Source organism: Lissotriton vulgaris, unplaced genomic scaffold, assembly GCF_964263255.1.
Source record: "Lissotriton vulgaris unplaced genomic scaffold, aLisVul1.2 SCAFFOLD_5947, whole genome shotgun sequence".
In the NCBI taxonomy this organism is placed as follows: domain Eukaryota; kingdom Metazoa; phylum Chordata; class Amphibia; order Caudata; family Salamandridae; genus Lissotriton; species Lissotriton vulgaris.
The window spans coordinates 56,025-72,043 of NW_028245129.1; the positions used below are offsets into that span (position 1 = coordinate 56,025).

The following is a 16,019-nucleotide window of genomic DNA, read 5'->3' on the forward strand; positions in this document are numbered from 1 at the left end:
CAATTGCAATTTAAATCCATATGACGGCACCAATCTAGAATGAACGAGACACACAAACGCGTGCATCTGACAACAAGAACCCTTATTTGTGATTGTATAGCTTTCATGGGATGTGTAGAACATGTACATTATGACTGACACACATATGGAAGTAAAGAGATAAAGCAATACGTCTAACCTTCTCTTATAAAAGTACTATACACTGTGTAACTTTCAGAAGAGGTAAACCATTTTATTTTTTTAGCCCTACACAGTAACATTTTATGTAAAAGTGCACATAGGATATACAGTATCAAAAGAGGAAAGAACAAGTACAGGTCCTTTCAGTTGAGGTTTGAAAAGCTTTAAAGCAAAAGTCCGAAGTCCAGCTTTGAATCAATGTCCAATGTTAGCCTCAGTGAAGGAATGTGACGGTGCTTTTATGATGGCGTAGAGGTAAGACGATGGGCTCAAGTAAAGACAATCCAGAGTTGCTTCAGTCACTCCAGCCCATCATTCCCAGCTGATTGTTTTACTGCTAGAAATGTTAGGAGGAGAAACTCTTTGTGTGAGTAGACCAGCCAAAAGGTCTGACACTTTTCATTCGTTGGTTCGTCCAATCATGCCACTGGAAGACCACCAGAATAGTGGCGGTGTCATCTACTTTTCTTCTTTGACCCAGATGCAAAAAAGAAAGGCTGGCCTGCTTTTACATGATAATGCATTCTCTACCGTACAGTGGCTACTGTTTATTATTTTGATAGACAAATGCATTATTAAACAATTTAGAAGTCTGGCTGAATTCCAAAATGAGGGCGCTGCTGTCCAACATATTACTGTTGAGCTGATGAACACTGTACACAATCGGAGTATGACTAGGACCAGGTGAAGAGTGGGTACAGTAGCAGGTCAATCCAATAAAAATAATTCAGATAAAAGTTCAGTTTTGTATCTGGGTTCAACAAATGCCTATTTCTGCAATATATCTTCCTTTGATTATTACCTTTCCCATGATTACTATGTCGAGAAAAACACACAAACACAGTGCAGTAGATGTAATAAGATGTCCTTATTGTTACAGAGAAGTAGGCTTTTCAAGAGCTTCTTCTAAGAACAGAAAACTCCATTGCTCTAGTTCTTCCAGAGCCCTCTAGGGACAAACACAACCACTCAGCTCAAATTTAAAAAAAGGAGGGGGGAAGACACTACGAAAATAAAAGTCTTTACCTCCCCCCAATACCCTGTGTAAAATATTATTTTGTCACTCTTTTATGTTTTCTCTCTTCAAGTAGTGTACAGTCCTCAAGACTCCAGTAACTGCACAATGTATGCATTTTTCTTTTTTTTACAACACGCTATTTAAATATATACAATGCAATGGATGGACATTCAGTTTGTAAACAACAATTACAAGGTAGTATCAAGTACCTGACCCTTTCTTTGCTATGGTGGAAAACAGGTATAAATGTAGAGATATTGTACATACTGACAGCAGTTACAAAAAGCAAGGCAAGTAGCAGCCGGGGAGCCTCCTGTTTAGCATAGAGGACTTGATCTTCATTACTTTGGGTCATGTGAGAAAATGCTTTAACCTATGGATGTTCAATGCAAGTAGAGGAGGGGCAGCTCTAGGGAACATTCTCAGGACAACAAATATGAGTTTAAATTTACTGTACGTAAATGTATCGTTTGTGGATATCCTGACTGTGTAATGGATACAGCCCTCCAAGAAGTATGTGGGATATCTCTACTTTACATCTTGAGCAGGGTTCTCACAGTTCTTCAACCCTTTTCGCATCTGTCATATGTATTTCTGATTGCTCAAGCTACCATCAACAACAGATACTGACTCCCCGATGAAAGCCTTACAGCTCCACAGTTCCAAGACAAAGTAAGAAGACAGATACAAACATTTCTTTGATCCCAAAATTTAGACCCTGGGCATTTTCTCAAGAAGAATTGCATGTTAGAGCACAGAGACCTTGAAGCATTTCCTACTCATGCGTGCCTGGCTGGATGGGTCCTCTGCCTTCCTGTGCACACACTTTGAAACCACACCTTTCACATGCCATGTCTCACTTCAAAATACATGTGTAAAATTGTTCAGGATTCGCTTCTCATCTGCATCTTGCCCTGATGGTCAGGAATCCTGATTCCCGAAAAGAACAGAATCCGTCAGATCTAGATTTTGAACAGAGAAAACGTCGAAAACAACAATCTGAAGAATTCTACTGCGCTAGACATTTTATTTTATTTGTGGAGTCATTACTTGATTCTTTCATACAGCAGTTATAATCTGCAGACACGCACCCACAGACACAACCAAGGGGGAAAGAAATATATATATAAAAACAGAGGACCTTTGCGAGTGTATGCACAGTAACAACCTTCAAAGGGCTCAAATTTATGCCCCATTCTTATTAATGCCAACATGTGTAAATCACACCACACACCCCTGGTCCTGATGCATAGTCTTCAAAGCTATAAAAAGTATATTTTCTTTCACTGGAACAGTCACAAGAGAAATGTCCATCCATCAAAAGAACTTGACCCCTTTGCTGTCATTGAGCATTATGACTTCGGCCTTGTGTTCCAGCTGGAGGTTCTGCAGAGATCGAAGTAGCATAGACTCGTCTAAGCCATGGAATTCTGTGGAGCGACAAAAAAAGGTGTCAACGTACAGTTGTGCAGGTGCTCGATCTGTGTGTGAGGGTAGACAAGGTGCTTTTCAATGTCCTTTTGTTAGCACATATAATGGCGCTACTTCAGCCAGTGGCCATCTGCTCTCATGTCCTCTCTTGCAAACTGTTAAGTGATGCACTGTTTCAATAGGACTTACAACAAACATGGCAAAATGTATGATGTGACTCGCAGATGGCAACGTGTTAAGTTGTATATTGGAGATCAACAAGATCTGGTGTAAAATGCTGCCCTCATTCTGTAACTCAGATTCCCTTCTGGGAGGGAGACAGTCAAGTAACCTAAATGACTAAAAATGCTCCATTGTTGCCGGTGTTCAAATGTGGGTAGCCCAATATACTGCCATAAAATTACGTCGATTAAACCCTGCAAAGAATGTTCAAATATGTTGCTAGAAAATATTCTGCTCAATTAGGTATCAGTTTTTACGACTGGCACAGCAAAAACAGTTCCAACCAATAAAAGCACTGTTACTCAACACTTTCAAGTATATAAGACATCTTTGTGCCTGCTGTGCCAACTGCAGTGTCTGACGTCGGAGACAGGCTTATGCCCACAGAAGCCTTTCTACATATCTACCATCTTTCTCAGACACACCCTCTCACAACTCCCACCACACCCTTGTACGATGAAACGTCCATATCTTTTAGGTTAAGATATAGTGAACTTTGAAATGTAGATATTGTCTTGTAACTGATTTATAAACCGAAAAAGACCCTTTGACATTCACCTTGTACCCATGTCACCGAAAGACAATGCCTATCTGTAAAAACCTGCAATAGTTGCACTCATGTTTCAAGAACCGTCATTGCTGTACGCAAACACTGGATATATTGTACTATTTGCTTGAGATTTGACCTGACAAAACTACAGAAACAACCTAGTTAATCGTAAGATAAGAGCAGCAGATTGGCATGCATCATATTAATTCATATTTCTTTTTACACTGCTGCAGATGAAAAATACTTATAGTTCCCAGAGCTTCTGATCTGAGTCCTTCTGAAAAGAAAGGATGTTCGGTTGTTGCCCTGTGAAAAAATATCTTGTAAGTGTATAAGCAGTCAATTTCTTGCCTTAATCTCCAGACATACATGGCTTTCAACAAAATGTTAGAGTTACAATGAGCTTGAGAGATGCAGACAGGAGCAAATAAATAAGGCTTGAGAAAACGTAGCCAGGGGCTTTACCTTCTTTTTCAGTGTCATCACCACAGGTCAGCTCGTAAAAGGTGAAGACGGAGTTTGCCATTCCATTCTTTGAAACCTAAGGAAAAAAATGCATTCAGAAAATGGCTTCTATAGGCAATGACTCAGTATTGTATGCTTGCTTGTCACCATGGAGTCTAGATAACACACTTGACTTCTCTGAGACCTCTGCATTGACAGTGAAAGATAGTGTAAAATTTGCGGTCTGCTAGGCTTCAAGGAAGGGGATAATCATCACGCTCCGGCAGCCCAGTCCTTAGCTCATGGGTATACAAACAGGGAAGGTTGGTTTTGGCATGGCTGAGTCGACCACCTTCGTTACTTTAACAATAGCCCATAAAGATTCACTTAAATTAGCTAGATGAACAGCACACTAAAATGCGAGATCTCGCTGAAGGGCTATCTTGTTGTCAATCAGTCACTCTTTCGAAGTGCTTTGGAATATGTGCCTCAAAAAACGAATAAATGGGTCTCTCTACACAGACAATTATCATAAACATGTAAATGGTTCTGGAATACATTAGAAAGATCTGTGCCTTTTCAGTCCTATTTCATGTTTGTACTGTCTGATATGTAGTCAACAGGTGCTTAGCTCATAGGAGCAAGCTTCACAGCTTTTGGGCTTTAATACGTGATGCTCCTTGTTAGGGTCATATATTTGGCCCACAAGGACCTTCAGGGCAACACACCATTTTACTAAGGGCCATATTAAGAGTTTGGCAGTCCATGGACTGCCGTACCCACAGTTGTGGTCCGACTGTGGCATTACGAGATGGACAGATTGCATCCGGAAAGACCGTGGCTGAACTGCTGACACCGCCAGCACACCCCCTGGGTCGTAGAAGAGCAGCTTCCATAGGGCAGTACAGGGGCATTTTACAGTCGTCCATATTACGAGTTGGCTGTTTGACAAGCTGACTGCTGTGGTTGAACTGCCAGTTTGAAGTCCGCGGAAACTAAGGATTTGGGGTGCGCACTAATCCATTTCCTGTTCTTTCGGTCAGAGTTCGATGTGGATCCCTTAGTTCAGGTCCCCACTTCACACCAGCATCTTCATCCCAAGGACTACGGCCCTATTTGTGGTGATATACACATGAGTACTTTTTGTACCATATACCCAATGCCTGGACTGCCCACATGTGGGACAGACTCCGGCAATGAGTAGGTGGTATTTTTCCACATGTATCATGCATATGTGTGCATCCGACACTTATGCAGTTGAAATGCTCACACAGGCATCGATACATATGGAAAAGTAATCACCACTGCCACAAGATCTCTGCAGCCTCATCACGGGCACCGTGGTGAACTCGAAATACGGCAGTCGGAAGAGCACTGGTGCTGCGGCTTCTAGAGACAGCAGTCGCAGTGGTCGGGGAGTCAGACCGCCAAACTCTAATAAGGCCCTAAATCTTCTCTGCAAAAGGATAGATTAGCTATTTGAGGCATCATTTGTACAACTATTAGTAAACCCTCTTACAATGTTATAGTTTTAAATGCCTGCTGCCTACCTCCATATATCCATTTAATTTCTGCACATGAAAAACAATCCCACAGCACCACCCAATTATCGGCATTATGTGAAACTAAAGAAACAATAATCAAAAAAATATGACCACAAATCAAAATTGAAGGAATCCTATTATCAACAAAAGTATTATAAAGCAATAACACAATGTTCATTTTCAAAGTTAAAAAAGACAAGGCAATGTAACATTAATTAACAATGACTAGCAAGGTCAACAGTACTGGATGCGTTTTGAGATCTGGCTAATGCTAGGAAAAGGCAAAATAAGCAAGCAATGGAGAAGCAAGCAATGGAAAAGCCAGCAGGTCAGGTGCCGGCTGCAAATGTTTGGTTATGACACCGTTTCTGAAACGTTTTTGTAAACATGTTCAAGTGGGCTACTTATTGTGTGTATGTGCACTCTGTGCAAGAACAGAATTCCGTCACTCCCAGGGGGGTAACCCAACAGGTGAGGTGGACGACCCTGTGCTTTACGCTGTGTGTTGCTGTGGGCATAGGAAAAATGTGCATGGTACACTGACAAACCAAAACCTGAAAACAGCTGTCTGAAAGACCTGTAACTGAGTATATCATGTATATTATTTTATTAAAAATCGAACAGTTTTAGCTAATGCCAGACTTAAATATCATTGTTTTCTCTATACAGTGTATCTACAAGTTAAAGAATGTAGTCCTTAATAGATTTGTGTACTTTTAAGCTGTAAGACAGTCTCCCAAACACTGCAAAGGAAGAACTTTGTAGGAGGTGCATGGTAGAATGTTAGAAATAGTATATGCCGAGGCGTTAGCATGTTCTGTTAGGGGTTTGAGTACTTTGTTGGCAAAAGTTGCTGGATGCTGCTGTAGGGCCCTTTGGGAACTTTCTCTTGAAGTGAGTGAATAATCAACATTTGACTCACAGTAACTCTCAGCTTCAATATATCCTAAATACTCAGCCCTCACCACATGCAGGAAAAAACTGGATCTCCAGAAAAAAAAGCTGAGTTGCCCACAAATGCAATAATTGGAGAATTCCAGAGACCTCAGGTTATAAGTAATGAACGTTCTGCATGCAGAAATTGTACCACTGTACTACACAAAGGGACTACTTGCTCTTACCCATTGATAAATAAGTTTGCCCCATTCTTCTGGTCTCCGCCACATGATGAGAAAGCTGCTTTTAGTTTTATCTAACCACTCCAAATTTCCTGAAACAAAACAAAAAAATGTTTACGCCAGAACACACAAAGACAGACCAATAACAACTGTAACGAATGTGAAACAAGAAGGTTTTAAAAAAGAAGAATTACATACTTATCCCTGGGCAGAACATATTCTAAATCCTTGAGCACAGCAAAACCATTCATTCATAAGACAAAATCAAGAGATTAGTGGGCACCTCGTTTTCTCTGAATCGTACAGCAGTTCTCAAGAGAAATAAAAGTAAATGTTTCCTAGGTAGAACAAATAAATGTCTGGACCCAAAAGCAGTCAGGCGAGCACACAGGCCATTTACAGGATCTTTAAATCTAGAAAACAATGCTTGCAGTATCTTGTCACATGCCAAGTCTGATGACTCCTCAACAAAGCCTGAAAATAGTCCCTAGAAGATATAAAATGCTGAGGACGCAGCTAAGGTGGCAAGACTGCGCCCTACATGCACCATCACTATTCAGATATGTTCGGATCTGACCATCCTCAGCACAGCGCCACTAAAATGGCTCTGCAATTGTGGTCCTTTATTGAACGAAGATGGCTTTGAAGGAAGAAAAGAAAATGTTTCACTTACAGGACTTCCCAGCTATAAAGATTACCACATGCAACAACGTTTTTAAAAACGGAATTATTTCACTCCACTAAAATTCAGCTTTGGAAAGAGGGGTTAAAATCAGAGGACGAAGTATGTGGGACTCAACAGGAGCGCTCCTACTTTCATTTTTTATTTTTCTATATTTCCACTACTTTTTGCAACCTTTTTCAGTTCCAGTACTTTTCACGACTTAACCTTTTTGTTTCACAAATTTCTCCCAAAATGATTCTCTCTCACACTGGTATAGAGTCCCTGTCGCTAGCTAAACTGATGTATGACTAGTACACTTTAGAGGCTATGCCAAGACCTTCTTTTAACCACATGGCTGCTGCGGGGATTTTTGCGCTGTGCTGCAAATTCCTCTTTTTCTGCTTTCATGACGAGCTCAGCTCGTCATCAGCACACGACACCCGTGGGTGATGACGAGCTGAGCTCGTCATCAGCATCGAAAGGGCTAACAAAAGGTGACAACAGCACCACAAGAGGATAAGTGCCAAGCATATGGTTGACTTCTTTAAATAACTCCCTAAAGAGCCTTACTCGGACCTAAATTAATTCACTCTCCCATAACTAGCCACAGTAATCCCCCTGGCCACTTGCAGTGCTTGTACACTGCACAGACTCAAAGGAAGGCCACTGGTACTGAGGACCATCAGACTGAATCTCACGGTCTTCTGAACGTGTCACTAGAAGCATATCTATTGACTAAATACAGCACCTTGCTGCTCTTGGCGTTTCACCTGGAGGGTTCAGAGTCCACGAGGGAGGGAAAATGTTAACACAATATAACATCTGACAGCATCTTAGAGCTATATAAAATAAACACACTCGTGCTCATAATGATCTGGGAGGCCTCCACATCCATAAGCCTCATAAATTCCAGGATCCTCCATTGATCTATTGCTTCCCAACTAGGATGAGACCAACTCTTTTTAGGTCGAACCTACCAGACAATGCTAATTAAATGTCTGGTAGGAAAAGACTTGTTGTAATCTTACGTAGAACATACAGGGGCTTATATACCACACATTGCTTACCATTAGTTGCCTTTATTGTCGCTTTCATCTGCTTATTTTATTTATTTTATTTTAATTTCTTGTATAGCGCAAGAATCGACCCCATACGGGGTATCTCCGCGCTTTTGCTCGCAATGAGGTATGGCAGGTGTTACCAGAGGGTGGAGTCGTCGACTGATGATTAGATATTTATTCTTCCCGGAACAAGCAAGTTTTTAGTTTTTTCCTGAAGGAGGAATGGTTGGAGGTTTGTCTGATGCAGGGGGGTAGGTTGTTCCATAGGTTGGGTCCTATCAGAGAAAAGGCTCTGCCACCTTGTCTGGTTTTTTTTACCAGTGGGGTTTTTATTAGTAATTGATTGCTAGACCGTAATGCTCTGTCAGGTTTGTAGAGGGGTAGCTTTTGGGTCAGATAAGTGGGGGCTTTCCCGAACAGGCATTTATGAACAATGCAGCAGATTTTGAATTTGATGCGTTGTCGTATTGGCAACCAATGGAGTTCTCGGAGCAGAGGTTTGGAGGGGGTTCTGGGGGGGGCGTTCAAAACCAGTCTTGCCGCTGTGTTTTGGACTACCTGGAGGCGGTTTATGGCATCCTCGTTGGCTTGTATCAGGAGCCCGTTGCAGTAATCAATTTTACTTATCACCATGGTCTGCACAAGGGTCTTTCTGTGGTTATCAGATAAGTATGGAAAGACTCGTCTTAGCAGACCAATTGTGTGGAAGCATGCCCCCGCAACTGCACTGGCATGTTCCTTCAAGGTTAGATTTTGATCTAACTTCACCCCCAGATTCTTTACTGTGAGTTTTGGGGTGGGTACTGGTCCCAGATCTAGAGGCCACCAGTCGGGGGACCATAGTATGGACGCTTTTCCAAATAGCATTAATTCCGTTTTTCCAACGTTGCATTGGAGACGGTTGACAGCCATCCAGTTGGAGATGGCCCTCATGCCTTCCGCAAAATTGTCCCTGACATTGGAGTTTAGGGAGTGGAAAGGATAGAGGAGTTGGGTGTCGTCAGCGTAGGACACCGGGGTGAATCCATATTTTCTCACAATCTCAGCAAGGGGGGCCACGTACACATTAAACAATGTGGGGCTTAGGCATGAGCCCTGTGGCACCCCCTTCGTGAGCGTTCTTGAGGGGGAGCGATACGGTCCCAGGCTGACGGATTGTGAGCGCCCGGACAGAAAGCTCTCCAGCCAGGAGAGGGCTTGTCCTCCTATGCCTACTCCCTTTAGACGGCTCACAAGGATCTTGTGGGACACAGTATCAAATGCGGCCGACAGGTCTAACAGCACCAGAATCATAGAGCCTCCTCTATCCTGTGACATCTTGATGTTATCGGTCACGGAGAGGAGTGCGGATTCGGTGCTGTAGTTGGGCCTGAACCCAGATTGTGAGTGGTCCAGGCCCCCTGTCGCCTCTATGAAACTGGACAGCTAGGTGTTAACATGCTTCTCGGCCAGTTTACTGAGGAGCGGCAGTAGGGAGATAGGACGGAGGTTGGAGAGCTCTGTCCAGGGGGAGATGGAATTTTTCCGAATAGGATTCACCACTGCCTCTTTCCATTGTTGAGGGAGTTTACCTTCTTTGTAGGAAAGGTTCAGGATTTTTTGGATGATGGGGCAGAGAGCAGTGCTTAGCGTATTCATCACTCTAGGGGGAATGAGGTCCAGGGGGGACCCTGTTTTTATTGTATTTAATAAGGATTTTGTGTCATCCTCGAAATTTCTTACTTATTATTCAATGGCTTCCCTTGTACAAGCTTATTCATTTTGTGGCTGTGCCTCCCTGGAGCAAAGCCTCTTTACCATCCCTCTGACTGACAGGCTTCTTATCCTTCCACTGCTCACTTTTAAGGAACTACTTTTCTCTTTTTGCTTCAGCACTCCATTTTGTGCTTCTTCTCCAAAATGCTCACCCCAAGTGATCAATGTTGCTGTCTCCCTTGTGTTGTAAGCTCTCTTGCGTACTTCTCCCCTGGCAAACTCCCTCCCTGTGGTGCCTTCTTGCTCGTGTGCTTCGCCGCCTGTTTCCCTGTTGTTCTCCTTCATGTGCGGCTTTTCCCTTCCCAAGTCAACTCCCGGTTGCTTCTCCATGAACCCCCACCATCTTTTTTTCTTGTTTTTTTTGGCGAGTGGGGGAGGAGGGGAGAACCGGGCAGGAATTTGCTGTTGGCCCCTCTAGCTTAAATAAAACCCGCTTTCATACCACTTAATTTTCATTTTTTGATTTAGATCCGTCTTGGATAGGTACATAAGAAAAAAATAGCACCCCATGTAATTTTTTAGGATTATATCTGTTATGAGCATGTGCACACCTACAAAATAATGCAACCGTGTTTTTACATTTATTTCTGGCCGTTCTGCATGACATATGCAATACCTTTTGGCTTTGAGAATGATTGATAATGCGATTATAATTACTTATCACTTGTCTATTGTCCTTTAGTTCTTGAGTGGACATTTATTACATGCACACTGTCTAAACCGCTCTGTGGGTAATCAATTATGCATGGTGGAGCACGACAATATGGGACTCATATACTCAGTCAGCCAGGGAACAAGTTGGAGGTACACGTGGTTAGACAGCACCCACCCACTATTTTCACAGGGGGATGCCATCTACCCTGCCAAGAAGTTGGGCTTCGCAAAAATATGCTGAGATCATCCTGGTGTAGGTTTCAGACACCTGGATACTTCCAGCAGCGCTGGTAGGTTGTCTGCTTCCATTCCGAGCATCAACATGCATGTAGGGAGGGGGCCTTTTTAAAATGCATTTATTGATTTGTATACATGAAAAGCCATGTCAACAACAACACAACATCAAGGAAAGCACATCATACAGAGGCACAGCAAGAATCTAGCAAGGTGCAGAGGTCACCATCATGAACACGACATAGTCAGGAGCATGATAACATCAGCATATACACTGTATACATGTAAATAAAAGAACATGCCATATCCCAGGCAAAGGCATATGATGCAGAGTGAAAGGGATGGGTCAATGAGATGATCAGGATAGAAGCAGTGATCTATCTGGAGTATCAGGGTCTAGGGTGAGGAGGTAGTCCGTAGGGACTGCCAAAAATCTCTTGGCCGGGATGTGGGTGGCTGTAGCTGTGCGTAATCCCCGCTGACAATGTCGCAATATGTCATGCTTTAGAGTTGGGCTGTGACAGTAGCAACCTGGCCCCTACCCCAATGCACAGTGATCTCGCACTTTGCAAGCAAAGTGCTACTGACATGAGCCGCCGAGCAGGCCTAGGAATATTGCCAGTGTAGCCTAGGAGTGCTAAGAGGAGGTCCAATGTAACTGTTACCTCCGTCATGACTGAGTTGTTGGAAAAGATAGGTGCCCAATAAAGGCAAATCAGTAGGCAGGTCCATGTCAAGTGTGCGAAATCCGCATTTGGGGCTGAATTTTTGGGGCACTGGACAGATCGTGCAGGGTCGAATTTTGTCAGAAGGGGAGAGGTAGGCTTGGTGTAGAAATTTAAAATGTAGCAATTTATGTCTGCGGTTGACCAAGATACGTTGGGTTTGTGAACAACAGGAAGAACAAATTTTGTCTGTGAGTGGGGAGACCTGGACCACACCCCAAGTCTCCGGGACACGAGCCGTAGTGCCGTGCTTCATTGCAGTGCATAGTCGGTATAACCTGGAGACCGACCGGTCTCCATCAGTGTCTGAGATGGCAAGCGTCAGCGGGGGGAAGTTGTCCAGGGCTACAGGGTAGGAGGGGAGAAGGGAGCGTAGGGTATTATGCTGCCATTGAAGCACAAAGTGATCCATCTATGAGGCATTTTGAAAACAGCTATTATCTGCACGAGTCAGGACATGGCCGTCAGGGAAAATGTCACCCATGGTATGAAGATTGTGTCGGTCCGTTGTACTAGCTTTTCATATGCGAGTGGGAATCGGGGGTGGGAGGGGCTTCCTTTTTTTTTTTAATTCCACCTGGCCCAAAACAAAAAATTAAGTTAAGGGGCCATCAGGCCTCCTTTCGTTTGAGTATCCAAGCTGGGAGCTATCTAGAACCTCAAATCTAAAGGCAATGGAGGGGAACAAAGGCGCACAGTATGGTATCACTTCACAAGCACCTAATAGAGGCATACTTTTGACTTTCTGTTCCTGTATATAAAAGAGAAGCATTCACTGTAAGAATGTCAAATATGTTGGTCTGTCCCCTGTATTGAAAAAAATAATTTTAATAGTACTATTTTGTTTTATTTCTTTTATAGCTCTACTCCTCCCAATGCAGGCTGTCAGAGCACTTTCAACACACGTAAAGATTATACATTGACAATAAATAATATGTGTTTAAAGCAAAGTACAGGATGTGTGACATAAGACCGTGAGGGTTACATGGTGTAGGAGTCACATGCCCTTCAGAGCTCACTGTGCTATACTAGAAGGCTTTCAATGCATGAACTACAAGTAACAAAAGGATCTCTGTGTTAAAAACAGTAACTCTTCTGCATGTTACTTTGCTTTGCAGGAGACACATTAACTCCCTATGCTACTTTGATTCAAAACTGGTGCTCGACAAAACACTGATCTCTCCAGTAAATGCGTTAACTTCCAGAGTTATCTCACCATTATTATTATTCTCTGATATTTATTGGGCACACAAACATCTCTGCAGCAGGTGCCTTAATCTCATAAGATATTTTAAAATGCAGACTTTGCAACCAATTAGGCAGAACAGATTTACTGCCACATTTCTCCTTGCTGCCAATTTCTTTGTGGCAGAGTTTTGAGAAAATAAAAATACAAGTTGAGGCCCAGATTTTGTGTCCGGGTTGCGTCACTTTTTTGGTACAACCTGCCACAAAATCTTACTTGTTAAATCCCGTAATGCCCTCCAATGTACTCTTGATGGAACTGCTAAACATATGTCTGAGGTGTTAAGTGCTGATGACACTTCCTGGGAGGTTATGGGTTGTGATGGCACTTCCTCTGAGGTCATGCGCTGTGATGTCAAACGCCATGATGTAACCTGCATACTCGCTAACTTGGTTAGTCCCTGCACAACTTTTTTTCAGGACTTGTGCCCTGCAGACAGATGAAGGCCAAACTCTTCAGAACACTGCATAAAATTAAAAAATGTACTACCCACCTTTTTTCCTGAGTTCTTCTAAAACCACCTGGATTGATTCCATGGATAATTTACCTGTTTTGCATTAAGGAAATCTGCAGTATAAATCAGGCACAATCAGAGCATTTTCAATTCATTCCAGTTTATAGACCTCTATTACGTACAGGCAGATTCAACATCATCGCCAAAACAGACTACCCTTATGATACACATTTATAATCTATGTGAACTCATGAGAATTAGCTAAAATGATATAACAGTATTTCTATTCAACTAACCCTATGCCGTTTAGGTGCTCGCTAAAATGGGCAGGAGGCAGTGCTTAATTTGTGCCGGTGCTTTCCAGTGCTTAGCACCAGCACTTATTTTTCAGGGCCGGGTCTACACGCACGGCAGGCTGCACGTTGACACATATAATGACATGATTTAATAATACATTAATTACCCATACTGACTCTGACTCGGAGTGGGCGCACTGGTGCCAAGTGTTGTTCTGGGTCTCCTGCGTTCAGTGTGTTGAGTGTGAATGTGAGCCGAAGCAACATCAAAGTAATTACTGCATCATCATTATTCTAATGCTACTGATCATGTGATGACGTCATCTTGGCGGCGGCGGCGCCCGGGCACGGCCCTTTGTTTAGTGGACTGTTGCTGGTGGTGGGGTGGGCGGGACTCGGAAGCAGTACTGGGCGGGAGTCAGAAATTAATTGGGTAGCTTGGATTTGACTGTGTGCGCGCGCTGCGTGCAGATTTATTATTTCCGCTTACTGCTGCCACGCTCTGAATGGCACACCCGCAACCCACGAGTTAGAGAAGCCCGGCCACGTTGAGAGCAGGCAGCACCACCAGGGGCCTATCAGTTAGTGAAAACAGTGCCCCGCAGCCCCGGCCCACGACAAGTGTAACTGTCTGTAAGTATATATTAAAGTAATAACTTAAATAGCAGTCAGACTCAGAGACGTCATGCCACATACTACGACATGCCCAGTGGTGGCGACGCGTGTCGGGCACCGAGGTTGTGGTAGCTCCGGCTCCATCCACAAGATTCCATGACGGCGACACACTCCCAGTACTGCGCACTCCACTGTTCCTGGCCCTGATCCGGCCCACGGTACACGTTTATTTTATTCATCATTATGTCAGGATAGGTTAGTTAAGTTGTTAAAGATGGAAAGGCCCTGCTATCCTTCCTCCCAACTTTTGAATTTGACAATAGTGCATGCTCCTGCCTGGGCTCAGTTGGCTTGGCCTAGTAGCGGCCGCCAGCCGGACCTGTGTATATATAGCCCGGGCCCACCCCACGGTACGCATAAAGAAATTTGTTAAATGCCAGTATGACGAGGCGGGGTGTGTTTGATTAAGGCGGCTCTCCTCACACCTGAGATCCCCTCACTCTCACAAAGTTCATTTGTGCCCACTCTCTGCCACGTGCCTTTGTCTCTCCAGTGTGTTCTTGGCAGAGCCTGTCACTTCCCTTCCTCAATTGTCCCTCGTCCCACGCACCTCACCCAGAGAATGCGCTGTTTTCTTGAATCCCCCAAAGTTGGCATTTTTGAGTGAGTGGGAGGGATGTGAGATTCTAAGCAGGAAATTAAAGGGGCTGTGCAGCAGGCAGCGTGGCACGCGCATATTTTTTTCCAATTGCCACGCCCGCATCCCACGAACCATGATAAGCATGACGACATTGAGGGTTGAGGGCAGCCAAGGAGCAGTAACACGCGCAGCACCATTACGTTATTCTGATGGCAGAGTAATAGCTCTTGAATTAAGAATGATTTGTGTAGTAGAAGTGTTCCATAACTTTTTTAGAAAAACGTTTTCGGCTAAACTAGGGTGCATGCTGCTGTATCATTTCCTCCACGTAGTTTATTTGAGTAGCATTAGACGACATTTAAATGAGGTTTACATTTGTCACAATTTAATTTACCACGACGAAGAACGTTACAGAATATTTAACTTGGGTATAATGACTCAGGTATTTTCGATGCTCAGTTAGGAAGAGACCACAGGTCTGAATCACAAATAATTTTTTCCTTTTCCTAGAGTAAATGGTACTTGGAATAACTGTGAAAAACGACCGGAAAAACCATTGACAACTTTGCACATTACCTAAACAGCACTAGGCGCTACAGTGCCTCATAACGAGACCATTTACTGTGCCTTCACTCGGAGCTAGCTTCTAAGCTTACACAGTTGTATCTTTGTAATGTGGGCTCACTGATTTAATAAACCATACTCAATTTAACATTCGCACGTTTCTAGTTTTTTTTAACCCTTTAATGAAAGGAACCACGCCCCCAGTGTCATGTAAAAAAAAAAGCAGTTATGCTGCTACCCACTGGAAGCTGGTCGTTTTATGAATGTGTTAATGAGCTCAGAACTTGTGTGGCAGCTGCGGGTGTTCATGTTATCTTTTTTTTCTTCTGCAGCCCTTGAATAATGTATCTGCATATTTTCAAGCTGTGCATAGTGTGCAATATGTATTGTTGTGATGCGCTCTGTGCGACCAGTTGTGCTCACTATCTGTCAGCATTCACAAAGTGATGCTTGTCCTCACCGGATCAGGTTTAACCAGGTGTTTAAGCTGAATTGTAAAATGCAAACTCTATAATTTCCTTTCTGAATAGATTCCACTATCTGACACATTTTTTGCGAGGGTCTGGGTGCTGACGAGGCGGGAGGTCTTTGATGAAGGCGGCTC

General features: G+C 43.4%; 1 protein-coding gene across 1 annotated transcript in view; it reads right to left on the reverse strand.

Annotated features, from left to right (window-relative positions):
* Positions 1-207: 207 nt before the first annotated feature.
* The window catches only part of VPS25 (vacuolar protein sorting 25 homolog), a 54,156-nt gene continuing 38,344 nt past the window's right edge, over positions 208-16,019 (reverse strand). Inside the window, exons 3-6 of the mRNA XM_086949016.1 lie at positions 13,340-13,393; positions 6,511-6,599; positions 3,867-3,942; positions 208-2,628 (exon numbers count right to left, since the gene is read on the reverse strand). Coding sequence (XP_086805142.1) covers positions 2,516-2,628; positions 3,867-3,942; positions 6,511-6,599; positions 13,340-13,393 — 332 coding nt within the window. The 3' untranslated portion in view covers positions 208-2,515. The remainder of the gene's footprint in view (positions 2,629-3,866; positions 3,943-6,510; positions 6,600-13,339; positions 13,394-16,019) is intronic.